Source organism: Monodelphis domestica, chromosome 2 (genome assembly GCF_027887165.1).
Source record: "Monodelphis domestica isolate mMonDom1 chromosome 2, mMonDom1.pri, whole genome shotgun sequence".
Lineage (NCBI taxonomy): Eukaryota > Metazoa > Chordata > Mammalia > Didelphimorphia > Didelphidae > Monodelphis > Monodelphis domestica.
In genome coordinates this window covers 360,940,367-360,967,855 of record NC_077228.1, presented here as the reverse complement: position 1 = coordinate 360,967,855, position 27,489 = coordinate 360,940,367, and the positions used below count along the sequence as shown (strand labels likewise).

Below are 27,489 nucleotides of genomic sequence, written 5' to 3'. Positions count from 1 at the left end.
CACAAGCTTCAGCACCAATACAATCTGAAAAGAGAAGTTTGGAACCTGGGCTAGGAGAACACCCAGATTCTAAAGAACCCAACTAGAATCCTAACTTTATGCTTCTGTTCAGTCTTATCTCAGCCCCCACCATCCCAACTCTCCATTCCAGCTTTCGTTTAATTAGATTGGATTGGGAAGAGAATTTCTCCAAAAAGGCAGAGAAGACAGGAAAAGAATAAACTCCCTTCCTCTTCCGCGCCCGGGGATGGGAGAGTTGTGTGCAACTGGAAAAGGAGAAGGTGGTTGGGCCAGAATCAAAAGAAGAGGACAGAGGACGGAAAATACCTTTTTCTTGGGTCCTGGCTCCCTGCGGTCTGACAAGTATTTGCCCAGTTTGAAGATGCCGGGCACAGGACCTAAGCGCAGCCCGGCTGGGATGCAGCTTTCTGCGCTCACGCTGATGGCGGCAGCCCTGTTTGTGTGCATAGCTGCCTCTGGGTACAAGCAATCAGGAGCCCAAACTACTTAACAGGGTTGGAGTGACAGAGACAAGCCAGGGAGAAGGATGAACCCAGGCGTATCTCCGCCCGCAGAGTGACGCGGCTTGTGGATGCACGCCGGCTTTTCAATTGGACCAGGAGGGCTCCCCTTTTGGCACGCTGAGGCTCTAGGGCGCAGAGTTTGGTGAGAGAGTTGAGCTCTTAGAGCAGCTGCAGAGTTCCATCCAAGAGGGTCACATGGAGTCGTTCCCTCACCCCCCTGCATAATCAAGTCCTCTGAATGGCTAGCAAACAATGGTCCAGGCGACCTTCCCATTCCTAAAAATCCAATTTGTCAAGGGCAAAGAAAAGGCGCTGGTGAATCAAAGGTCTGGCGGGACCATTAATCCTCAGCATGGGGTATTGTCCCCGAGACAGTTACGATATTTTAAGTGACAAATCCACTGTATAATTTCTCCATAAATTTTACTTCCTTTTATTGTTCCCCGACAAACCAGTTTTGGAAAATAAGTGACTACTTTAAGTCTACTTGGCTGATTCTTTTGAGGCTGAGTATACTTCAAAGATTTTTAATTCTCTTCCCCTGGCTTTATTGTAAAGGAGATTAAACAAAGAGATGGAGAATGTTTTGAGGACTTGTTAACTTCTATTGATTCCTGGCGTGTGCCATACAGAAATTGGGCAGGTACTTGATGGGAAAACACCAGAAAATACCTACACTTTTTAAATAACGACCATATTACCATTTCAGTGGATTGGTTTCAGGCCAGTAATCTATTTATAACCGCTTTATTCTTCCTTCTGCTCCCAATTCCCCCGAAATATGAAGCATTTGGAGGCCTTTTAAAAGACAAGAGGTTAGCTATACATCATTGCACTTCTGAACACGGAGGGTATGACTTTATTTGGCTTAGTGGGAAAGCCAGCTGGAGAGTCACACAGAGTACTGGATAAACAAACCTCCCAGGATAGGAGGTAACTCGGGGTCCAGGACCCAGTGGAGTCCCAGAAAGTAAAATTTGTGAGCCCAGTTATAGCTCTTGACCAGACCACCTTTCTTCAGATGCCAATTCACCTGAATTCCTGTGTTCATAGAAATACTTTAAAAGAAGTCCATTGAGAGATCACTCCTCCCCTGCTACAATCAGATTTTAACTAAAATACAATTTGTCATATGCAGGAAGGAACGTGGTAAATATTGATCAAGAGGACAAGGAAAACTGTCTTGATAACCAAGATCTGTAGTTAATAAATATGATCAAAAATTATATCGAGTCCAAAGAGCATTTCCTAGACGTCTTGTATTTATTTTCTCTCTTAAACCGAGCCCTCCTTTCAATTTGACAAATTTAATTCCCTGAAGACCGATTTCCACAGCTGCCTTTGAAAATTTGGGGGCTAAGCAAATAATAGAATAGAGGGACTCCTCTGCTCCCCACACCTCTTCTCTTACGTTTTGCTTCGGCCATTGCTTCTTCTGGAAATATCAGCATTAGATTAATTACTCTGCATTGGGTCAGGTATACCTCAGCAGAATTCACCTCACCTTTAGTGAGAAAAGCAGCATTTCTAGGAGGAGAGTTTGGGACTTCATTTTTTCTACCAGTGTTGATGGTGATTAGAACATAGGTTCTTTGTGAGTGGTATAATACTAGGGACGGAAGTCATTCTTTGTCAAAAAGGGAAAGAGGAGACTAAGACTCATCAATGGTTTCCTATTTTTTAGAATTGAGTATTATCTACACTAAAATGAATCTGTAGCTAAAGTTAAACTTCTGGGATTTCCTGCCTTTTCCAATCTATTCACCAAGCTGATTGTCATTAGGTTATGTTGACACGTCAGCAGTATTCTAAAGGTTGCAGGGTTTGAGGAATATGGCATTTGAACCCAATTGGGCAAGGTAGAGTTACCTGGGCAAGTGTCTCTACTCTTCTCGAGTGCCACGGGGCGAGAGCTGACAAATAACCTGCCTCTTCCACGTGGGCTCCGATTAAAGTCCGAGCGAGCTGCCTAAAACTCTTTGGCCAATCTCCTAGATAGGGACCGACGCCCTTCGGGGTGATAAAGCCTGTCCCCAGAGCTATAGCTCTCCTCAGGAAAAGTCCTCCAGGCAGAGCTAGGGAGGACAGGAGGGCTAAGGAGAGGGAACAGAGTGAAAGTTACAGGTTGTCGGACGCAGCCGAGTTGCATTGGCTCTAACCACAGCAACCTTACAGAATTCACACCTGCAGGACTTTAAACAATGATTCCATTTCTTGGTCATCGCCAATGAAATTAAAAATAATTTTTACCCCAAACTCCACTGTTGTGGTCAGTCCCGACTGGACTGCTGTGGGAGAGGAAGATAGCTCCTTTGATCAGATTCATGAATGGTAAAAGAAAAAGGGGTGGGGGCGGGGAGGGAGGGAAGAACCAAGAAGTAGAGGGCAATAAATTTAAGCCATGAACATGTCCCCATAACCTCTGGCCTGGCGACTCTAGGATGACACCCAGTTTAAATTACCAGAGCGGCTGAGGGAAGGGGGAGAGAGACCCTACTGCTTGGTTTGGGGAGCCTCCCTATCCCCTCCTTAATGAGTCAAAAAGCGTGAACGACACGCGAACAATTTTATCAATAGGACCATGTAAAGGCCGACTGTGAGGAAAGTTATTTATTAATATAGCCAATTGTGGCTGGTTCCCATCCCCCGAGAAAAGAAAGGCCTTGCTCTAGAAGCATTCACACCAGCTCGCCAATTTTTATTCTGTCCTGTGGCTCAAAGTTGAAGTTCCCCAAGTGAAATAAATTGCCCACAAAAGAGGAAAGGAACACATTTTCTTTTATTTTTCCTTCCCTAAAAAGCAAGGGTGAAACCAATCTAATGTGCCCACTGGAGCAAGATGCGGCATGAAAGGCTGGGTGTTAAAAGTAAAAGCAGTCTGTGGAGCAAATGGGATGGAAAATTAAATGAAATTAAATAGCTTGAACGACCGTATTGTCCCTTATTAAAAAGACACATTAATTACATGGTTTCAGCCTTATTCAAAGACAATGTTTAGACTCAATCAAAACATTCCACTATCGCTTTTTATAGACTTAAGCTGGGCTTCCCGAAGTACCATTAAAGCGAAATCACTTTTGCGGCCCAGCTTCGATGAAAGATATTTTACAAGCCAGCCCTTATTTATGCCCAGCGCTGAACTGCCCATGCCCCGGAGGAACACTCTGGCACAGTGTTCTTTTTGATTTAACAGGTTGCCCCATAATGAGGCATGAATGTTAAGGAACAACAGTCATCCAAAGAGGCACAGTTGCAGGGAGCAATGTCCCACCAGGGAGCTCCATTCAGCCCCTCAAACTGCTCCAGCCCCGAGAAGGTTCAACATTACATTCAAATCAGCATGAATGCCTGTAGACAGGGCCAACTGCATTGTGCCCGGGAGAAGCGGGAGAAGCGCAGGAACAAAACCCGGCCGGCCTCTAGGCGGTTTACCAAGAGAGATCCTCGCACTAGGGCAAACCCGGCAACTCACACGCCTGACCTTAAGGTCCTCTGCAGAGGTAAATAAAGAACCCCAAAGTTTCGGGGACCCTTCAAAACGAGGTTCCCAGAACATGAGCAGCTTTGGGGAGGTTTTTCTTTCTCTGGAGATAGAATCGTCCTGTTCCCTACCCTCCCACCTGAGAGCTCTCTCCAAACACAAGTCTCTTCTCATCATCAAGGCCTTGCACAAACGACCAAAAAGGTCGCTGGAGAGCCCTTAGTCTCTGAGCCTCTTAAGATGAGAAGCCATCATTTCCCCGGAGCTCTTAGGCCCCTTTCCAGACCTCGAGCTGGAGAGAAAGAAGGCAGATGGTTATGACCGCGGGCACGAAGAGTCTTTGCATCCGGAAAGGGCAATGGTTTTTCTAGGCGAGCTATTCTGAAGCTTCCTTTCCAGCACAGATTTGGGACAGACTGGCCTGGACTCACTAAATTTAGAAGGAGAAAGTAACACTTTTCCCTCCCAGAGTATCACTTTTCTTGGAATATGGCCCTTCTGAACTACCCGGGTGCGTATTGTCCTGGAACCCGAGCCAGTCCGACTCCAAGGGTCCTTCCCCCAACCAGCTGCGCGACTCAGACAAGATGCGGGTGGGATATTAAGGCTGCTTCTGAATAGCCACGTCGCCTCTATGGGAATCCCACCAGATGACACCATCTCAATTTGGACATTTTATTCTTAATTGCAAGACTCCTTCGTGAATCGATGGCAAGAAGGGGGGGGAGGGGAGGGAGGGGGAGAAGGGTTGTGGCACATCCCAGACTAGATTTTAAAAGGGGAGAGGGGCATCCATTGGAAGCGGCTCTATAAAGTATTCAGAGTCTCTATAAAGTTGCCTTTTAACCGGATTCCCTCAACGTATTTCTTGGTTCTTTCGGTTGACATGATGCAAATAAAAGTCAGTGAGCTTGTCGCTGAATTGAAATGTTTCGGTGTACCTTATAAATTCATACCTTTTCTCCCCGGATCGCCTCAGAATGAGCCCCTCACTCAATTCGATTTTCCTTGCTGCTGGGCACATTTAGCCAAGACTCTATTTGTGAAGTTCATTTCTAGGCAAATGTATTCAAGGGCTGATTGGGATGAATAGGACCGTGTGTCAGCCGCCCCTAATTGGGATTAAAGCACTTAGGACCATATGCAGAGAGTGACAGAAATTCTCAGGTTTCATTGTATTCAGACTTCCACCCGCTTAGACACTCCTCCCAGAAAAGAGATTTATAAAGATTTCAGAGAGAAACTGAGGAAAGAAAAGAGGGATGGAAAATAAGCGGGCTAATGTCTCTCTGTGGGACTTCAGGACAGCAAGTGGTCATGACAGCTTCTTGAGAAAGGATTATTAGAAAGAAAGATGCTAGGAAATAATTGAACTCTGGCGGGGGGAACAGGTCTGAGCTCTTTCATCACAAACTCCCTAAGGTTTAAAAAAAAAAGAACGAAAGAAAGATATTCTTGGATTTCCAGACTTCCTGATTTTTAGGCCTTTGCTATTTTTTTTAATCTCCCTGAACTCAAAGAATTCATCCTCAGCTCTGCTCAACATTAGATATTCTAACAGTTTGGTTCTTTCAGTGTCCAAGTACTCAACAGAGATAAAGCTTAATCTCTTCCTCTTTCCAGCTCCTTTTTTTACGTGTAGAAACAATTTCCCACCATTCATAAAGGGTAGTGGTGGAGAAGTATGGTATAAATGTGGAAAAGATGAAATACGTTAAGGCAATGAATAATACAGAAGTCATATACACTACCCCTTTCTTTATACATGTAAGTAATACAGTCTATAAATCTCCACACATAAGAAGTGATAGGATAATAAGACTAAAAAAATAATGCTGGCTGACAGAGTTTAAAAACAAACAAACAAAAACCCCTAAAAGACAGTGAAGCTAAACCAGGGGCCTTGTTTAAACTCAAATATAGTAACAATCTAATTTATGCCAAAAAGAAGTAGGGAAAAGAGATGATATGTGAATAATGGAAGGAAATTATCTAGGCTCCTACGTATTTTTAAATAAAGAATAATATAGGTATCTGAAACTACCTGGACAATTCTGTACAAAGAATTCCCAAAAAGGAGGAGGAAGAAAAAAAAAAAGAAAAGGAAATGGGGGAAATGTTATTGGCCTTTGGTAGACAATGCCTGATTTTCACAATAAATTCTAAATGAGGCTTTGGCAAGTCCTCTTGTTTAGTTTCTCTGAAGGTAGTACAGCAACCTATTTCACCTTACTTTTTGACTACTTCTCATAGAACTTATGCTCATAGTTTTAAATAGGGTACTGCTTAGGGAGACTATGACTTCAGGATTCTCCTTCCATTCAGGTAGCCAAGAAAAAGAAAGAGAAAAATACAACATTCTGTGTTCTGAGCATAAGCCTGGGAGTGACAAATTTTATTAATCTATTCCAATTCTATACATTTATGCTTATAGAAAGGTCAAAGAGGCAGCTTCCTTCCATGTGTTTGGAAATCTCTATAAAACAAGCTCTTTTGGAGTTACAATTTTTAGTAGTCCTAAACCAACAAAAATTTCACACTTTGACAGAACCTGGTCACAGAGCTTAGGTAAAAGTTCATGTAAAAGTGTTCATTCATCATTCACTCATTCATTCACAGAAGAACAATTGTCACTTAAAATATCTCTGACTTTATCAGAGACCAAGGGAAGCCATGTTCTACCCTCATCTGGGTCAATCCACTGTGGAACAGACATCCTTACATTTATTGTTTATTAAAGTAGAACCAAAGACAAATTAATGTTTCCACAAAAGAAGACTATGCTATCCTGTTATACTATGTATCTCCAAGTCGAGAGGGATTTATCAAACCCACTCACCTTCTAGAGCTCTTCTATAATCCAGGCACTATAAATTAGACTTTTTCCAGGTGCTATGAACTAGTCTCTCCTTCTTATCTCTGCCTTCTAGGTTCCTTGGCTTTCTTCAAGTCTCTGCAAAAATTCTATCTTCTGCAAGAAGCCCTTTCTAATCTCCCTTAATGTTAATTCCTTTCCTCTGAGATGATCTCCAGTTTATACTAAGTATATCTTATTCCTATATCGTTGTTTGCATGTTTGCAAATTAGATTGTGAGCTCCTTGAGGACTGGGACATGGCTGTTTTTATTTGTATCTCCAGAATTTAGCACAGTACCTAGCACATAGTAGGCACTTAATATTTAGTTTAAACTTGATGAAAATAAAATCTTCCTAACAGTTAAAGCTGTCCAAAAGCAGAAGGGGCTGCCTCAGAGATTTGAGGTTAGGGGCAGCTAGATGGTTCAGTAAATAGATAGAGAGCTAGACCTGGAGTTGGGATGTCCTGGTTCCAATCTGGTCTCAGCCTCTTCCTAGTTGTGTAAACCTGGGCAAGTCACTTAACTCCAAATACCTAATCTGTACTTTTTTTCTTTTGCCAATAGTTAACATTAATTCTAAGATAAAAGGTAAAGGTTTGTTCATTTGTTGCTGTTTTTTTAAAGAGATATTTAAGAAATATTTCAATAGAAACCTTCAAGCAAAGACTAGATAACCAATGTCAGAAGTTATTATTGAATCACGTTTTGTCCTGTTTGACTCTTCGTGACCCCATTTGGGGTTTTCTTGGCAAAGATATTAGAAAGGTTTGTCATTTCCTTCTCCAGCTTCTTTTTACAGTTAAGGAAATTGAGATAAGCAGGGTTCAGTGATTTGCTCAGGGTCACAAAGTTAGTAAATGTCTGAGGCCAGATGACCATGAGCCAAATCACTTTGCTTCTCTGGGCCTCAAATTTCTTATCAGTTAAATTAAGGGGTGGGCTAAATAAAATCTGAGTTCTGCCCATTCAATTGATCAAGCATGTAAAAAAAAAAAACTCAGGGAGCAGCTGGGTGATTCAGTGGACTGAGAGCCAGACCTAGAGATGGGAGGTCCTGGGTTCAAATTTGACCTCAGACACTTCCCAGCTGTGTGACCCTGGGCAAGTCACTTAACCCCCATTGCCTAGCCCTCACCACTCTTCTGCCTTGGAACCAATACACAGTACCTTTCATCCATGTGTTATACTATGTACTTGAACAATACTGTGTATTTGGTTCCAAGGCAGAAATACAGTAAAGACTAAGCAATGGGAGTTAAGTGACTTGCCCAGGAACACACAGCTAGGAAATGTCTGAGGCTAGATTTGAACCCAGGACCTGTGATCTCTGGGCCTGACTCTCAATCCACTGAACCACTGAGCTGCCCCCCTAAGCAAACATTTACTAAACTTTAGCTTACTGTTTCTTTCCCTCTTACAAGACCCTACTTTAACCCTGGTCCACTTCAACCTCTTGAACCTGACTTTCTCTCAATAATTGTAGTTAACTTCCAGTTTGGAACATATTGAAATGATTAAGACCCCAAAAGTTAGATTAGCTTTTGGTCATGGAATTTGGATAGCTTACCTGTAACTCCAGGTGAGCATCCCCTTCAAGAAAACCAATTAGTACTCCTCTAAACATTTGCTTTTATAAACCCTCTACTTTACCCTACAATATAAGAAAGTTTTCCAGTGGTTTATGTATATGACAAATGAAAACCCAGTTTGGGGAGATTCTTCCTTCTTCTCTAAACTACAAGTAAAATAAATACATATGGATGAAATATTTATCTATAAAACTGGGATTTGCTTGACAACATACCTGAAATAGTCCTGAAAGTTTTTTCATTTTATGGAAGATAGATATACAGAACTATGTCACTTATGTTTTTGTGAAGTTGGGCAAACTATTTAATCTCTCTGAGCTTTGGCTTCTTCAACTATAAAATGAGGGGAATTACACTTTCTGACTTCTAAGTTCCCATCTAAATCTATAGGAATATGATTCTGTGATCATATATATCAAAGGAGCACCCCACAAGGAAAGCTAAGACTAATTAAAAGACTGAAAAACTCAAAGAAAAGATCCAGAAATGGGGAACAGTATAAGCACTTTTTCTCCTCATCAAACACCAGAAAGTCTAAAGCAGAGATCAAGAAGCAAGGTTTAGAAATAGTACTCCACTAAGGCCCAGAAGGAAATACATTAAATTTTTTTTACTAGTTACATGTAATAACAAATTTCCACATGAGTTTTCTGAAGTTATATGATCCAAATTGTCTCCCTTCCTTCCTTCCTTTCCTCCCTCCTCCTGGAGCTAGGAAGCAATTCAATCTGGGTTATACATGTATTATCATGCAAAACATTTCAGTATTGTTCATTTTTGTAAGAGACTAGTCAAATAAAACCAAAGCCCCCAAACAAGAACTCAAGTAAAATTATGTGAAAAAAATCACAGGCTTTGTTCTACATTCTGACTCCAACAGTTATTTCTCTGGAGATGGAGAGCATTTTTTGTCATAAGTCCCTCAGAATTATACTGGATTCTTGTGTTCCCAAGAGTAGCTAAGTCTATCATAGTTGATCACCATACAATATTGCTGTTACTGTGTACAATGTTCTCCTGGTTTTGCTTATTTCACTCTGTATCAGTTCATGGAGGTGCCCGTTAGGAAATATAACCTATATAATTAGCCTACTACTGTGTCTGTTGCTTCTTGGCTTACTGTAATCAAAGGCCCCTAAAAAGGTTCCATACATTTCACTACAAACAAAAAACAAAGTTGCATCTGTCTGTGGACATCACAACCTCTGCTCCTTGTGTGCAGCCTGAGAAAAAGAGGAAGATGACCTATGGCTTCACTCCCAACCCACAACCTGCTGAAGTGATTGTTAAAGGCCAGGAAGTATTGAATAGGCAATGAAGGTAAAATGGCCTGACGTAACAGATCAAGCTGGGAAAATATAAGATTTTCATTTATGAAATTACATAAAGCATAAGCAGTGCTTACATTGTTACCATGCTGCATGTTTATAACCGTTGAATCAAATAAGACACTCCTGTTCAAGACCTAGCAAACTAGTTCTGTTGGCACAATTTGAAGATCCATAGACTGAAAGTAATAATACTTTTGCCTGAATTGAGTCATTATTCTCATTTAGGGAGCAAACCCTTATTAGAAGGTTCAGAACTATTGAAGTTTTGCTTGTTGTAACAGTATGCTACTAACTACTTAATAAAATGGTAATCTGAGTTAATGATGGTTTTAAAAAATCTAACTTTTGACTATAACAGGGGAACAGGTGGTATTAGGCAAAGATGAATGGAAATAAACCCTCCTCTCTTCTCCAAAAGACTCATTCCAGCACAATGCTTCTCCCCAAGGATAATTAGACAACCTCCTTTAATTGTATTCATTTGGGATATTGCAGTGGTAAAATTTGATACCAGAGCCTAAAAACATAAAGGGCAGGGGAGAGTATCAGAAAGTATCGGGGTCACAAACATCTGTCCCTATTTCTTGGCTGCTGAGGGGTAGGTTCAGGAATGTTGACTGGTTGGTTTGGTTCAGGAAACAGGAGAGCAGAGCAGATCACTAACTATGCCAATTACAGATTGAAGTTCAAATTAAGCCAGGGGAGATCTGTGCAACTGAAGGACCCTAACTCCTAAAGGAGAATTAAAGGGAGATCTATGTAACTAGGATAATTCCAAACTCAAGGATAGTGAGGGCAGGGAATTGGGAGGTCACAGTTGCAGTAGATAGAAGCTCACAAAAGATTTAAAACAAAGACCAGGAAAAACTAGGGCCAGATCATGCAAGAATGCTCAACCTCATAAAATAGGTTCAAGATTAAGAGTGGAGACAAAATTTAGGGCATACATCACAAGAGACAAGTGCTATGTCACTAATATAACAGGTAGCACTATCTAATAGGTAGCAGCATTTCTGATACATTGACACCAATTCGAATATGAATTACTAGCCAATGAGTTTTATTCCATCTTATATAAAAAGGCTTACTTTTGAAATGACTCGTGAGTAATTATGTCCCTACCAGAATGCACCCCAACTGACCAAGGACATTAGTTTCCAGGCAAATATTTAACAATCACATCTCCAAGGGGAAAACAGAACGAATACTTTTAGGATTAATCTGCATTATTAATATTTTCTCCATTACCTTCTTTAAAAAAAAAAACCTTACTTTCCATCTTAGAATCAATACAGTGCATTGATTACAAGGCAGAAGAGCTGCAAAGAGCCAGGCAATGGGAGTTAAGGGACTTGCCCAGCATCACACAGCTAGGAAGTATCTGAGGTAACATTTGAACTCAGAGCTTCCCATCTCCAGGTCTGATTCTCAATCGAATGAGCCACCTAGCTGCCCCTCTTCGTAAGACTAGCTTTTAGCACTTGTGGATTTCCAAGGATTAAATGCTCATACTAAAAATTTAACAATTAGTTCTTTATAAACTCAGTGGTCTAGACAAATTGACCTTCTTGTTCACACAAAGAATAAAGCAACCCCAACTCGTTTCTCTCTCTAGACTGACTCCTTGGTCTCTCTACTTTGACCTGTTGGAATCCCTGGTGTCTTTCCAAGCTCAGCTTAAGAGTCACCTTCTACTTGAGGGGCTTGAGAACCAGGCCTAGAGACGGGAGGTCTTGGGTTCAAATATGAACTCAGATACTTCTTAGCTATGTGATCCTGGGTAAGTCACTTAATCCCCATTGCCTAGGCCTTACTGCTCTTCTGCCTTAGAACCATACATAGAAATGATTCTAAGAGAAGGTAAGGGTTAAAAAAAAGTCACTTTCTACTTGAGACCTTTCTGATCCACAAGGATGCTTGCTTCTTCCTTCCTCCAAATATCTTGTATTTATTTTGCATATATTTATTAATGAACATGTGATCTTCCCCAGTAGAATATAAACTCCACAAGTGCAGAATGTATTTCATCATATTCTCTGTGCCTAATACAGTGCTATGTGTTTATTAAATCTTTTTTAAATAATTTAATATTTTAATAACTTAATAATATTTAATGTGATTAATGAATTGATGAGAGGGGAAAAAACCTAGAGGGTAATTTGATAGAATTTAGGTCAACATGATAGTCACTATGGATATTTAACAATATGGTACTCCTGAGAGCCCATGAAAATTTAGGTTGTACGAGTTTTGATTTGTATGGGTCATCTAAATATAAAAAATAAGTTAATGTCAAGCATTAGGAAAGAATAACTAGGAAGTTCATTATATGGTAACCTGCTTAAACTTTTTTTATAATGCTATCTATCTTAACTAGGATTTTGTCTTTAATCCATTGTCTGGTTTTCATGTGCAAATGAAAATATTGTGGGTTTTTTTTCAATTTCTTGAAACTATATTTTGATCTATTCTGTTATTCATTTCTGCTTTATGGGTGAATTCATTCCATTCACATTCAAAGTTATGATTACTAGTTGTGTCCTACTGATTTCATAGTAGAAGTATCAGTAGTCTCATGGTCAAGGACAGATTATGAAGATGTGGCAAAATAACAATGGAATAACAAATAAACAAAAATCCCTTTAATATCATATTAGACATATTTGTACAATTTAATTTTTTCCTCTTTAAGCTCACATTACAGTTAATTGTTCCTATTTAAAATAAAGAAGAAGGGGAAGGGGTTATTTCAATGCTCTGGAATGACCATGTTAAAAATGAAACAACTTAGAATCTCATGCAATTCTGTTTCAACATATCCAGGAGGCTACATGGAAAATGTTAGAATTCTAGACTGCTAATGAGATGATAGTACTTTAAAATCCATCACATTCCTTCAAGCTCATTTCTTTCATTGAATTTTATCAAAGATTTTATACCAGAAGAAGATACTAAGATCTCAATACTTTCAACGTGGAGTCTCTTTTCCCCATACCCACCAAGAAGATATTTTTCCCTTCACCATTAGACACTTGCAATTTGAATAGCTACCTTATTTAAGAAACTGGTGTTGATGGCATTGAAACTAGCAATTTCTTTTTGCTCCAGGTCAAGGAATTCAAAATGGGCCTCAAAAAAATAACATCAAAGGTCCTTCATCCCATTTTTTAAAACAAATTCTTTTGGTAGGGGAGAGAGACTTAGGACAAAAGGTGGGATAAAGGAGGAGACAGACTCAATATCAGGTTATTTGTGGTTAGGGAGCAAAACTGCCAGAGAAGTGAGGAGAGCAGTCTAGGGCCAGTAGGGGAGAAATTCACCGATGGTTGGGAAGCTGTGGAGGAAAAGGTAGTGACTTCCTATTTTTAACTAATTATTCTTGCTAAGTAAGTATTAAATTTAGGTGTTTTTTATGCTGCTGGAATGTAAGTAATATCACTAACCTCCAAATTTTATCATCTGGGGGGGGCAAAACCCTATTTACCTTGCCTTAGTTGTAACTCTGAATGTTAGGAATAATATATCATTGGTAGTATGTAACACCAGAGGGGCAGTTAGATGTGCAGTGGATAGAGTGCCAGGCCTGAATTCAGGAAGACTCATCTGCCTGAGTTCAAGTTTGACCTCAGATACTCATTAGCTGTGTGACCCTGGGCAAGTCACTTTACCTATTTGCCTCAGTTTTCTCAGCTGCAAAATGAACTGGAGAAGGAAATAGCAAACTATTCCAGTATATTTTCTAAGGAAACTCAAAATGGGGTCAGGAAGAATTAGACATGACTGAACAACAACAATATGGCACCTGATATATGGCAAGGCCCTAGTCAATGCCATCACGATCATCATACCTTTTTATCAAAAGAAAGAAATTACATATATGATCATTTTAAAGATCCCACAAAGACTCGGAAAAATACTAAAGAGTTCGATAAATTCTTCTACTATAAAGATGAATAACCTGCTATCTTAAGCTGTAGGCTTGAGATAGATCAGAGGCCTGACTGAGATCTCTCCTTGAAATAAAGATCTCTCCCTTCCTGAAGCCCAAAAGCCATGAAAATTTCACAGGTCCATCATTTTGCATACCATATGTGAGGAGGGAGAAGGGTAGCTGTGAGAGGAGGGAAGAAGATGAGGCATCAACTGCCCAAAGGAGAAAGCAAAAGGAATATGATGATTTGGGGGGTAGTTTTGTCATCAGTCCCCTGGTCTCAGTTCACCTGACCAATAAAACCAATATCTGCCACCACTCACCCTAACCTATTTCCTAGTGATTTTGTGACCAACCTCATGTGAGCCATTTTGTCACGTAATTGTGAAAAAGTGGCTAAAGTTCCCAGCTTTTTCCTTGTTCATACTTCAAGTGAGTTTTAAATCCCCAAATGTATTATTAGGTCCCTTTCAACACTAAGGCTTGATACTTTATATTCAGGGGGAAAATAACTTGTTGGTCTCCTTATATCTTATCTACCTTTGTACTGCCTTGACAGATAAAACATATATAGGTGATCAATTAATCAATATTTAATATGTACCTACTATGTGCTAATCACTATATAGGTACTAGGAATACAAGGGGGAATATTGAGTGTCTTTTTTTACAGTCTAAACTCATTACATCGTGCAGAAACATTCACATTTTCTTCCATTTAACACAGAAGGAAGGAAAGAACGAACGAACGAAGGATATAGGGGTGGGGAGGGGAGGGAAGGAAGATGGAATATACTTGCTAATTTGTCATACTGAAAATTGGAAATATATAGATTTTGACAAGACTGGAGACCAAATGACTTCTCGATAAGAATAAATAATTCTATCTTTCATCTTTCTGTGACAGCATAATCTCACAAGCTGAGAAGGCACCAGAGTTTCAGCCCCTATTTACCACACAAAGAATTTTCTAAAACTGAACATTTAGAAACTGTTTCTAACATTGTCAACATTCCCTTATAATGAGAGTGAAAGTCTGCATCTTATATAGCATATAGACCTAGGAAATCAGGTTAACAAACTGAAGGCCAAATCCTGTTTTATAATAACTTGATTTCATCTTTTGAACTCCAAAAATATTGAAAAAAATAATTGCACACAAAATAATGAAGTTCTGTGATTCAGGCCTTTTTGTATGTCTGTGGATCAGGAAGAATGTTTGGTTTCTAACAAATTTCTGTTTCTCACTATTATGGATTTCCCCCACTGGACAGGCTTGTTATCCAGCTATTATCTACAAATGAAACCTTAATACTTCAAATTATTATTTCAATCTTGTCTCCTCTTCTCTCCTTTTCTTTTCCCTTTCCCTTTTCTCTTCTCTCCTCTCCTCTCCTCTTTTTTTCTCCATTAAAACCAGAATGATTTTCTAAAATCACTACCATCTTTTAAGTCAAGAAAAAATGCAACAGGAAAATCAATCCTGCATCTAAATTCATATATTCAATTGCACAAGTCCTGAAATTAAGTACACAAGTACTGAATTAAGAGGAAATTAAGATTATGTGGGAAAAAATAATCTGAAGGTTTTTAATTGGTCACAGTTTAATATAAATCAATTGTGTGCAATATTTGCTTTTAAAAAATGTTAATGCTCCCTTAATCTACATTAGTAGACACAAAAATCTGAGAGAACATAATGGTTCCAGTGTACCCTATATAATTCAGTTCACATTATACAACCTAATTCTACTTCCGAGGGCTACATTTTATGAGACATGTTGAAAAGAGTACAAAGAGAAAAAAATAAAAAGAATGCAGAGAAGGATGAATAGTAATGAAGGCTCATGAAATGACATCATGACAGGAATGGGTATATTCAGCCTGAAAAAGAGAAGCCCAAGTGAAAATATGAATATTCTTCATATATCAGAAGGCTGCCACTTCAAGAACAAATTTGAGACACAGAAAAATGACAAAACTCTGACCAAAAACAATAATCAATGTTAGTACCGTAAATGTCAAAGGTAAAGGATTCCTCCTTTCTATTAACAATCTCTCTGTTTAGAAGAGAGAAATGTATTTTATAAAAGAAATTTGTGGGGCAGCTGTTGGGAAATGAGTGTTGTATCTGAACAAAATATATACATGATGTATTTGTATTTCCCTCTATTAATCTCTCTTTGATTTTCAGTGATTGGGATTATTAAGTCAAGACCCAATAATTTAGATATCCTAAGGTGTACATTTTATTAACTGGTTCCATTTTAATACCACCATGCAATAGTCTTATTATGGTCACTTGGCATGGTACAATATAGATGGTAATAAGGTGACAGGACCCTGCAGGTAACATCTGCTTTGCCACAGCTTCCTGGATTTCCTGGTTTTTTAATTCAACTTTTTTAGAAGAAATAAGGAATACTAATTTTTTACTTTAGAATCTTAGACTAAGTAAATCCAAAAGACAATTGACCTTTTAACTTTTTTCAATGGCCACATCATGATTATTAAAGTCCCCAGAGGTAGGTAAATTAAGTTACATTCCTCTTCTAGAAACATAGGGAAAAATCATTCCCATGTTAAGATGAAAGCTGACCAGTAGAGTATTAGACAATAAAAGCATTCTCTCATCTCCTCCTTTGCCACCTGTCTCTGAAACCAATAAAAGAATAATATTCAAATGTCCTTTCCATTATTTCCATTTCTAGTTCCATTTCCATTATTAAAATGGAAAGCAAGAAAAAGGACATCAGGAAAAGAAAAGTAAATAAATTTCTGATTCTGAAAAACAAAAATCTCAAATAGAGTGAAAGAACACTCAAATCAAGGATCACCATGTTTTTTATTAAAAGTTCCTAAGTAACCATACAATTTTTGAAATTCTAGTTGATGACACTAGGGAAAAATTTAAAAGAGAGGGTATATTTCCTAGAAAGAACATTCCAAAGAGCAAAAGAAGCATGTTTGGAGGGTGTAGCTTATGCTTGACATAAAAAGATTTAAAGAAAGATATACTGAGAAATAATATCACTGAAGATAGATGTGCTTGATAGGAAAAGAAGCTGGGCTAGTCATATGGAAAAGGAAAAACTTCAAATGGACAATAACAAAGGAGGAGGAAAAAGAAGAGTGGAGAGAAGGGACAGAAGGAGAAGAACCAGAGTAAGGCCTCTAGTTTAGTAGATGGGAGATAACTAGAAAAACTGGCAAGAAATCCTGTCAATTGAGAAAGCATGACAATGACAATGTCCTCAGCTTTCTTTGTGAGTTCTCATCTAGCTGAGTACAAGAATCACTCAATATACTCAAATAAGTGTGTATCCATTGCATAGGCTTGGCTCTGAGACTGAGGTCACTCAAATCAGTCAAATGGAATGTTAGTTTTAGAACCAAGTCATCTGTTGTTGGTTTTAAAAGAAAGCACTGGTATTGTACTGCCTTTACTACCCCCCCCCTTCTTTGTTTAAAAAAAAAAAAAAAGAAAAGATCATTCACTGAAATGAGAAAGGGGAAAGACTTATTGGGAAATGAAAGTATTGTAAAAACAAATGTATAGCAATTTTTTTAAAGAAAAAAAAAATTGAGGCTGAATCCTGAAGCAGGAGATGATCATCTTTGCATAGGATGGCCTAGAGGCATCTACAAGGGTATCTGACCAGGTTGGGGGGGAAGCTTCAATAAAAGAAAATGTACACTTTCTTCCCTAACTCCCTATTCATTAGAGGGGACTAGGGGTCAGTGCCAACTGAAAAATTTGCATTTAGCACAGTACCTGGAACATAGTAGTAGTACAATACCTGGCACTATATAAACATTAGCCATAGATGTAAAGTGTTTTCTGAACCATAAAACTTTTTCTTCTAAATAACGTCACAAACGAGGCAGCTCGATGGATAGAGAGTCAGGTCTGGAGAATGGAGGTCCTGGATTCAAATATGACTTCAGACACTTCTTAGCCATGTGACCTTGGACAAGTTACTTAATCCCCACTGTCTAGCCCTTCTGCCTTAGAACCAGTACATAGCATTGATTCTAAAATGGAAGGTAAGGCTTTAAAAAAGGCTTTAAAAAATCGTCTTCTAAAAATCAACCACCTATCTATTTTAGATTGTTGCCATTTATCTGGCTTTCTACTGATAAATGAGCTTTTTCAGGCAAGAAATTATTGCCCATTGTACATGATTTTATTCAACTTCATCAAAGTAGACATGATAAATGTTAAAAACCTGACCAACAAGTAATAAAGAGGGAGAGACAAAGCATAAGGCTTTTGCTTCTTTTCTGTTCTCTGCAAAAGTTTCCTGGCATGTCCCTCCCAGTGGCCTTTTGGAAAATCAGGAGTTTTCTCTTTGGTGCCTTCCACTGTTCCTAATGAAAGAGAGATTAGAAAAACAGACCCAGAAATAAGAGATAAAGAGTTCAAGGAAAGAAAAGAGAAGCAAAAGCCTCTTAAAACACACTCCTAATACCAGCTTAGGGGGATGGGACCCTATTACTCTAGAAAAGATAGTTCTCTCAGGAGTAAGGGGATTCCTCAGTAAAAAGAGTTCCATGGCCTCACTCCCAAAGAGAGCAATCATACCATATGGTGAAAAAAAAAACTGGTCCTCTGCTTCACTCACTGCATATTCCAAGGAAAAAAGAAATACACCTACCATAATTTCCATTCTCGGTTTTCCCTAAGAAAACAATTCTATTCTACCATTCTTGAGCTACACAATAAATAAGATAATGTTGAACATTCTAGGCCATTCTCCCAGCCAAGCCTGAATCATGAGTCCCATTGTACCTGTCCTGCCCAGGTGGATGAGGAACAGTTGCTACTTCATCTCCCTAACTCAAAAAAATGTCTCTCCTGCCCCTTAGCTTGTGCAGCCTCCTTCCTACAAACTCCAATTAAATAGCCCTCTTCCTCCATCAGCAGAAAGCTCTCAGCCAATAGTCAGTTGCAGTCAAGCTAAAGTAGGTGATAGATAAAGGAAGAATTTACTTAGCTTCCTCCATACTCCCAAAGAAAGATATGAAGAGCTTTTGGTCACCTGAGGAATCTTTTTTCCAAGCTCCAGGGGCTAGATAGGAGAGAGAGAAAGTTGAGGGAAGGAGTCAAGTTCTTTAACTATTTTCCCCATCTTAAAAATCAAGTTTAATTCCACTAGGATCCCCTTTCAAATATCCTACTTCCTAGAAATAAATACACTGGTAGGTACTCAAGTTTGATGAATTTTGTGCACAGAGGTGAAAATAGTGATATCAAATGGAATAGATATCACTAATCAGTAAATGACCATTTGTCAAGGATACTATAAAGCAAGGGTTCTTAACCTTTTGTGTCATAGACCCCTTTGGCACCTATTCACCCTTTTTCAGAATAACATTTGGTACCCAAGTTTACAAATAAGGAAAAATCTAAATTTCAGTTAGAAGTTAGTGAAAGTAAAGGTGTTAGTTTATCCATGGAGAGTAAAGAACCCCTGGTATAGGGAAATTCTTGATTACCTAGAGTTAGCCAAAAAGGCCCTTTCTAACACTGAGACAGTGATTTTTATGCCAAATTATATTGTCATATAAAGTGAAACTGGGTAGTTCAGTGGATTGAGAGCCAGGCCTACAGATGGGAGGTCTTGGGTTCAAATTTGACCTCAGATACCCTGAGCAAGTCACTTAACCCCCATTGCCTAGCCCTTGCCTAGCCAATACACAGTATTGATTCTAAGACAAAAGGTAAGGGTTTAAAAAAATAATAAAGTGAAGCAATCACCCTTTCTGTCCTAAATAAGATGAATGAGACATAGAGTTAATTATAGAGTCTTGGGTTTAAGGATGTCCTAAATGTTACGACCTGTATCTTCAGGGGTTTCTTGCTTCAACACAACACACTATTGGAACCTTCTTTCTCCTGACCAAAGTGAAAATGAATGAGTTATCCTGCCCCTGCACTAGGGACGTGAAGACAGACCACCCAAAACCTAGGCCAAGACAATGTCTCACTGGGGTAGTGCATATGATATATATACATTTATTGAGATTTTGAGTCTTTAAAGAAGAAAAGCTAGAAACTTCAATAATAACATGTGGACATCCCAAGAATGTTCCTGATTCTTTAACACTCCCCAAACTTAGTTCTTAATTTTCTGAAACTTTTTAAAAGCAAGAAGATCTATATAGGATTTTATTTTAAAAATTTTTTCATGATCACAAAGATGATCAACCAACCAGTATTTGTTAAATACTTATTAAGTAGCAGGTACCAAATTAGGTGATGGACAGACAAAAGTAAAAAAAAAAAGTCCCTGCTCTCAAAGAGCTTACATTCTTTGATGATAATGAAAATAAAATGAATATTCCTATTAGTGTTGCACACACATTTACTTCCTAATTGTGTACATTCTATATTTGGCACACAGGAATGGACAAGGTTTCCATTCATTCTCATCTCCTTCATAACCCTTTGATCTTCCATTTTGATTACTCTAAATGGAATCTCTTACATAACTTAATGAAATATTCTTAAAGAAGACCTTAAAAGAGACAAATCATAAACTAAGGAATTGAGGTTTATTTGAATAAATCTTTCACTTCTCTGACAGTTTCCATTTCCTTTTCTGAACCCAGAACATACTAGTTGTATACAAAGATATCTATAGCATCAGCAGCTTTGGTGCACTTAATTAAAGAGAAAAATGCAAAAAAAAACCCATTTCATATATTAAAAACAGAGGGATGGATGTGAAATAAGAGTGTAAAAAGTGAGTTTTTCTGTTTGGTCATACAAGTATAAACAGAGGTTTTTTAAGAAGTCTAGGAAAATATATGTTTGAGAATAGCCATGTGAGCAACTTAAAATGGAATAAAATGTTCTCTAGCTGTGAATATTAGAGTTATATTTGAACTAAAACTATCTTTAGTCATATAAAAAAATTCTCAAAATCACTACTAATTAGAGAAATGCAAGTTAAAACAAGATATGACAAAAAAAGAAAAATGATAAATGTTAGAGGGGATGTGGGAAAATTGGGACACAAATACACTGTTTGTGGAGTTTTGAATACCTCTGGAGAGTAATTTAGAACCATGCACTAAGGGACAGTGTATATATACCCTTTGATACAACAATACCACTAACAGCTCTGTATCCCAAAGAAATCAAAGACAGGAGAGAAAGATCTACTTATACAAAAATATTATAATAGCTCTTTTTGTGATGGCAAAGTTATATTTGTATACAATAATGTATTTCCCATAAATTTGCTGGGCAACTATAGAGTTATTTTTTACTCTAAGACATGAACCATCTAGCACAAAATTTCAATTTATAAATCTGACAAAACATAATTTTACCTGTTGTAAAATTTCTTAGCTGCATTTGCTCCATATTCTCTGTGAATATTCCTCCAAGCTGTAGAAAGACCTGGATCTAAGAAAGAGTTGCATAATAAAGGTGAAGTTGCCATAGCAGCTTCATCAGATCTTTAATTATTACTTTGACAGGGCTCATACCAAATGATAAAAGATTCTAGAGATAAAATGTAACAATCACCATTTTTTCTTGGTTTCTAATTTTGATTTCTAATGTCATTTTTCCAAATATCAGTCTCACTGTAGCTTGTTATAATACTACTAAATCATCCAAATCACGCCATTATCTCTCTCTAATCCTCCATGACACAAACTGGTGGAGGTACCTATCTCCTAAATCAGGACAAAAGAGAAAAACCAAGGATCAAAATTTAGCTATGAAATTTTATGACACTGATGATTTTTTAGCATCACAATAAGGCACATCATTTCTCCTCTGGTAGCCCACTCCTGGATGAAGGTACACCTGGAAATGAAACACAAGTGACAGGACAACTGAACAAATCAAATAATTTTGGTAGTAATGCACTAGTCTTGCATCCTAACCTATCTCCCTTCTGAGTTTGTTACTCATTATTCCAGGATCCCTGGTGTTGTGGCTTAGGCCTAACAGACAGTAATCATCACAACTTATCATACTGCTTTAATTAGGAACTGTCAATTAAAGTCATCAAAAGCATTTGGGTTTTGGAAATCCAAAGGCTGTGATATCAATTTTTTTTTTTTTGGTGGTGGGTGATAGGGTTAGAGTACTTTTTCTGTTGATTACCATTCTTGGCAGAATCTTGTAAACAGATTGTGGCTTTTCAAATTTCAGATCTTTGCAGTTTGAATGAGGTCTGGGATTTGTGGGCAAGTCACTCCACCTCTGAGCCTCAGTTTCCTCCTGTAAAATAAAAGGTTTAGATTAGATAGCCTTTTGGTATTCAAACTCTAAAGTATTAAGTAAGAGAAATTCCTGAAGCTTAGCATGGAAGTTATTTCTGTGCTGAACCCATTGGTCAGGTTTTTCTATCACAAACCTAAAGTCTCAGCTTACTCAGTAAGCATACATTCCTTGTTAAGTTTTAATACACAGGTGCCAAGAATATGTATCTACCACTATGAATAGAGACCTTGGCAAAGAGAGTTCCACCATTCCTTACTCCCAGCTCCACCAAATGCTGCCTTGGAAGTCTCTGTAGTCCTAGATGAGCATTTCTATAGCCAAAGAATACATCACAATTGTCAGTAACTACTGAATAAGCATTTGCTAATGATGAGTCTGAAATGGCTATTTCTCTCATTTTCATGTTTTCTTTCTAGCTTTCAAGAAATTTAAGGCAGCTTTATGTGGCAGACAAAGAGCAAATAAGCTGGCTATGTTACTTATGAAGAAATGGAGCCCAAAACTGACTTTGTGACTTCTCCATTGTCCCACAAGAGGAGAAAGACAGAATCTAGCTCTCTTGGAAGTATCCAGTGGTCAACAACCCTCATTACTGTCACTAGATCTCTTGAAAATATTGTGTGGTAAATCATACAATCAGAGATCTAAGAACTTGAAAGAGGTTATTTTATCCAGCCTAGAGGCAGGTAAAACATTATTACCTCCATCTTACAGATGCCCAGAGAAATTAAAAAGACTTCCTTAAGAGCACAGAGCCAGGGCTAGATCCCAAGTTGCCTGCCTCCCAGAGCAGTATGCTCAATAGTACACAGAGCAGAAGGGTCCTTTTTCCCCTCTGGAGGCTGGGCACATCAGACTCTAGCCTGACTGCTCACAGAGGAGTCCCACCAGATCCAGGCCTCTGAGACAGTCAACTAGAGCAGGCCTGTTGAGCAGGAGACCACCTGGAGCCCAAAGCCTGAGGGGGGAGTGAAGGGGAGAATGGTCGAGTGAAAAGGATGCCTGGAGTGCAAGTTATGGGCAAGCTCCTGGTACAATCGCTACACAGATGTTCCTGGTCCCCAGAGTAGGAGGAAGCAAACCTTAGTGTTATTCTCTATACTAAATCCCAAAGTGGGAGCTCACCAATCTGGATTCTGCATGTGCCTTACATACACACACACACACACACACACACACACACACACACACACACACATATACACTCCCTTTTCAAACAGGATAATTTCCAAAGAGGTTACATATTTCAATACAAAAACACAGGAAGGGATACAACCAAACCCAAAAATGTTATATCCACAGACATAGCTATGTAAACAATCCACTCTTGCTCCACATAGTCTTTAAATAAGAGGAATAGTTCTAGGTGCTGGCTCAATGGTTTTCAATGGGCCCAATCTGTTCTCCTAGGGTCCATTCCTAGATGAATTTTACCATAAAGGGAATTGTAAACCAATAACCATCCCTACATACCCCCAATCCTTTCCTATCACATGATTACTACAAAACATGATAACTGAAGAAAGAAGGGGGGGGGGGAATGAGGAGAAGAAAGGGAAGAAAAAGGATAGAATTCATTGCTTCTTTTAAATACCAAGTTTTAAGAGAACCAATTAATAGACATTAAGCAGGTTAGGTTCATATAATCAATTAATCAACAAATATTAAGTAAGTATTTAATACATGCCTGGCATTCTGTTAAGCCCTAAAGATACAAAGAAAAGGGGAAAAGAGGCCCTGCTATCAAGGAGATTGCATTCTAAAGGGGGAGATAACATATATAAACAGAAAAACACAAAATACATACACAGTAGATGAAGTTAACTTTGGAGGGGAAGGCACTAGCAGTTTTGGGGATCTGAATAGACCTATTACAAGTGGTTCTTGAACTGAATTTTTAAGGAAGCTGGGAACTCTCAGAGGAGATGGGACAGAGAGCGTTCCAGTCATGGGAGGTGGTCACTTCAAAGACATGGAAACAAGAGAGGAGCATCATGGATAGCAATTAGGCTATTACTAGCTCACAGAGTGAGAGGAAGAGAGTAATATATTAAAATCCTGGAAAGAGAAAAAGGTACCAGGTTATGAGGAGCTTTATATGGCAAATAGGAGGATCTTTGTTTAATCCTTTAGATAACAGGAAGCCATTTAAATTTATTGAGAAGGGGAGAGTGACATGGTTAGACCTATACCATAGGAAAAAAAAACACTTTGGCAGCTACATGGAAGATAGATTGGGATGGGGCAAATACTCACAGCAAATCCAGTTAAGAAGTGGTAAGGGTTTCTATTTGGATAGTAATTATATGAATGGAAAGAAAAGGACAAAATCAAGAGATATTAAAGAGAAAGAAATTACAAGACATTTTCCCTTTGCTAATAAGTCATCTCTTAAAAGGATAAAAAAGAAGGGAAAGCAATTCAGCAGAATTAACCAACACATCAAAAAGTCTGATACCATATACAGTCTGTCACATCCAAGCTCCCCAAATTCTGCAAAGAAGTCAAAGATGCCTTTTCTTTTAAAAAAAAAAAGTTTATCATATACTTAATAGCCACCACCAAAAAACATTTAACTAACCAAATTATGTGCAAATTATGTGCAAAACCAGAAACTCCACATTGCTTATAATTTGTTTGATAAAATGTCTTTTCATATATCTTTTTGGGGACCAAGACTAGTCATTATAATAATAGTATTCATATAGGAGCTTTTTAATTGACAGAGTGCTTTACATGTTATTTTACGTTTTCATTACCCTCACAACAACCCTACAGGATGGGTGCTATTATTATCTCATTTTACAGGAGACAGAAGGTCTAGGGTTCAAATATGAACTAAAATACTTCCTCACTCTAGGACCCTGGGCAAGCCATTTAACCCCCATTGCCTCACCCTTATCACTCTTCTGCCTTGGAACTGTTACTCAGAATCAATTATAAGAGATGGGAAGAGTTAAAAAATAATAGTAAGTCAACTTTTTAAAAAACTTTATTTAGTTCTTTGGTTACAAGAATCACATTATTTCCCTTCCTACCCTCCCCCCACCCTTCCCATAGCCAATGAGCAATTCCACTGGGTTTTACATGTGTCCTTGATCAGAACCTATTTCCATGTTGTTGGTGTTTGCACTAGGATGTTCATTTAAAGTCTACATCCCCAATCATATCCCCTCAACCCATGTGATCGAGCAGTTGTTTTTCTTCTGTGTTTCTACTCCCACAGTTTTTCCTCTGAATGTGGATAGTGTTCTTTCTTTTAGTTCGGGATCACTGCACTGCCATTAATGGAGAAGTCCATTACATTCGATTGTACCACAGAAGTCAACTTTTTTTCAAGTAGTGGGTTTCTTTTGTTGTTGTTCAGATGTGTTTGACTCTGTGTGATCCTACCTGGAGTTTTCTTGGCAAAGATACTGGAATGGTTTTCCATTTCCTTCTCCAGATCATTTTACAGATGAGGAAACTAAGGCAAAAATGAGGTTCAAGTAACTTCCCCAGGATCACACAGCTAAGATCTGAGGTCATACATGAATTCAAACCTTCTTGACTCGAGGCCCAGCACTCTCTATCCACTGGACCTTATTTCTCCCATAACCTAGCTGCTCAATGGATTTCTACTAATATTCAATGATTCTATATAAAAGCTTTCTGTGCAACCGACAGAAAAGCAGATAACTTTATTTGCTGTCATTATACCTCTGAGTCACAGACAAGTGGGACAGCTTAAGTATTAAGCTTATTATAGGTAAAACATATATTATTTATATTTTATATAGAAGAAAAGTAAGCTTTGAGTAATAAATCCACTGTCATATATAATACTCTTCTCTTACACCATGATTATGGAAATGCTCATTTTATTTGCCGGCTCCCTATCCACTGAGCCACCTATCTGCCCCAGAGCTCATGTTTAATCAGACTCAGACTGTCCCTCTTCAGAGCAATTACAAATAAAATGTACATACAGGCCATTTCAATTATAATTTTCTTCAAGCTTGTCAATGATCTCATCTTTACTAAATCCAATGTTTCCTTTTTTTTCTTTTTCTTCTCAGTTCTTATCTTTTCTGAGTTTTTCATATCTTTTGACACTGTTGATTAACTACTTCAGGATACTTTCTCCTTGGGTTTACAACACTGCTTTTTCCCAGTTCTCCTACCTGTGACAACTTTCTCATTCTTTTTTAAGGAATCATCACCTCATGCTGGAGATACCCAAAGGTAAATCCTGGACCTTCCTTTCTTTCTAAATACTCAATAATTTCATCAATCAATAAAACATTTATTGAGCTCCTATTATGTGTCAGGCACTGTGATCTAAACTCTCAATGTTCTCATCAATCAATCAATCAACATTTATTAAGTTCCTATTATGTACCAAATACTTTGATCTAAACTCTAAGTGAAGTTATCTTAAATCATTAAATTTCTATTAAGTTCCTACTGTGTTCTGGGTACTGTGAAAAGTGCTGGGTATACAAAAAAGCAGCAAAAGATAGTTCCTGACTTCAAGGAGTTTATAACATGGTTCAATTACTATCTCTAGGAAAGGGACACTCAGAACTGCATATATAGCCCTCAGTTCTCTTCTGAACTCCATTCCCTTGGGCATGACCAACTCTCTACTAGATATCTCTGGATATCCCATAGGCACTTCAAACTCAACTTATCCAAAACTGATTTCATTATCCTTTCTCCTAAGCAGACTTTTCTTTCAAACTTTCTTTCCTAGTTTTGTCATCGGCTTTCATTGTTGTAAGGTGAGGTTGCAAACCTGAGTCAACTTTAACTTTACTCTTTACTCTCCTTCACCTCTCCCCCATGCCCAGTCAAATGCCAATTATTATTGATTCTATTTCCACAATAGTCCTACATAATTCTTTTCTGTTCGCATGCTACTGCCATCGTATGAACTTTGTCTTGGACTATAGCTTCCTAACTAGTCTTCCCATTTCCAGACTCTTTTCTCATCCTTCTCCCACACTACTTTCCAAATGACAATTCTTTATTCACAATTACATTGGTTACTCAACTATTCAAGAGGCTGCAAGAGTTCCCTATTGCTCTAGGTAAAAATACAATCCCTCTGGCATATAAGGGCCTTGAAATCTGGCTCCATCTTAACTTTAATTAAGTTTTAATTAAATTTAAAATATTAACACACAGAGACATGCTTCATGCCAACCAAATTAGGCTATGTGTTGTTCCCCACATAAGTAATTTCTTTCCCCAAATCTTTACTAGGTTGTCCACTAGACCTGAAATTTTCTCTCTTCTCTGCCCTTTGGAATCTCTGACTTTCTCCAAGGCTTAGCTCAAGGGTTGTTTTGTTTTGTTTTGTTTTGTTTGGGGAGGGGGGGTATTTAATTAATTAATTTAGAATATTTTTCCATGGTTATAAGATTCATGTTCTTTCCCTCTCCTTCCCCCAAGCCCCTCCCATAGCTGACATGCAATTTCACTGGGTTTTACCTGTGCCATTGATAAAGACCTATTTCCATATTATTGATATTTGCACTAGGGT

General features: G+C 38.3%; 1 protein-coding gene across 4 annotated transcripts in view; it reads right to left on the bottom strand.

Annotated features, from left to right (window-relative positions):
- The window catches only part of PRDM13 (PR/SET domain 13), a 38,085-nt gene that overhangs the window by 8,753 nt on the left and 1,843 nt on the right, over positions 1 to 27,489 (bottom strand). For 2 of the 4 annotated variants that reach the window (XM_007484363.3, XM_016431205.2), the window contains exons 2-3: positions 21,843 to 21,959; positions 21,056 to 21,131 (exon numbers count right to left, since the gene is read on the bottom strand). Coding sequence is in view for 1 of the 4 variants with exons in the window: in XM_056818621.1 (XP_056674599.1) it covers positions 319 to 468 (150 nt within the window). In the remaining 3 variants the exon portion in view is untranslated. Of the gene's footprint in view, positions 1 to 318; positions 18,787 to 21,055; positions 21,132 to 21,443; positions 21,540 to 21,842; positions 21,960 to 27,489 lie in introns of those variants that run through there. The other 2 variants (XM_056818621.1, XR_001628397.2) reach the window with 2 other exon arrangements.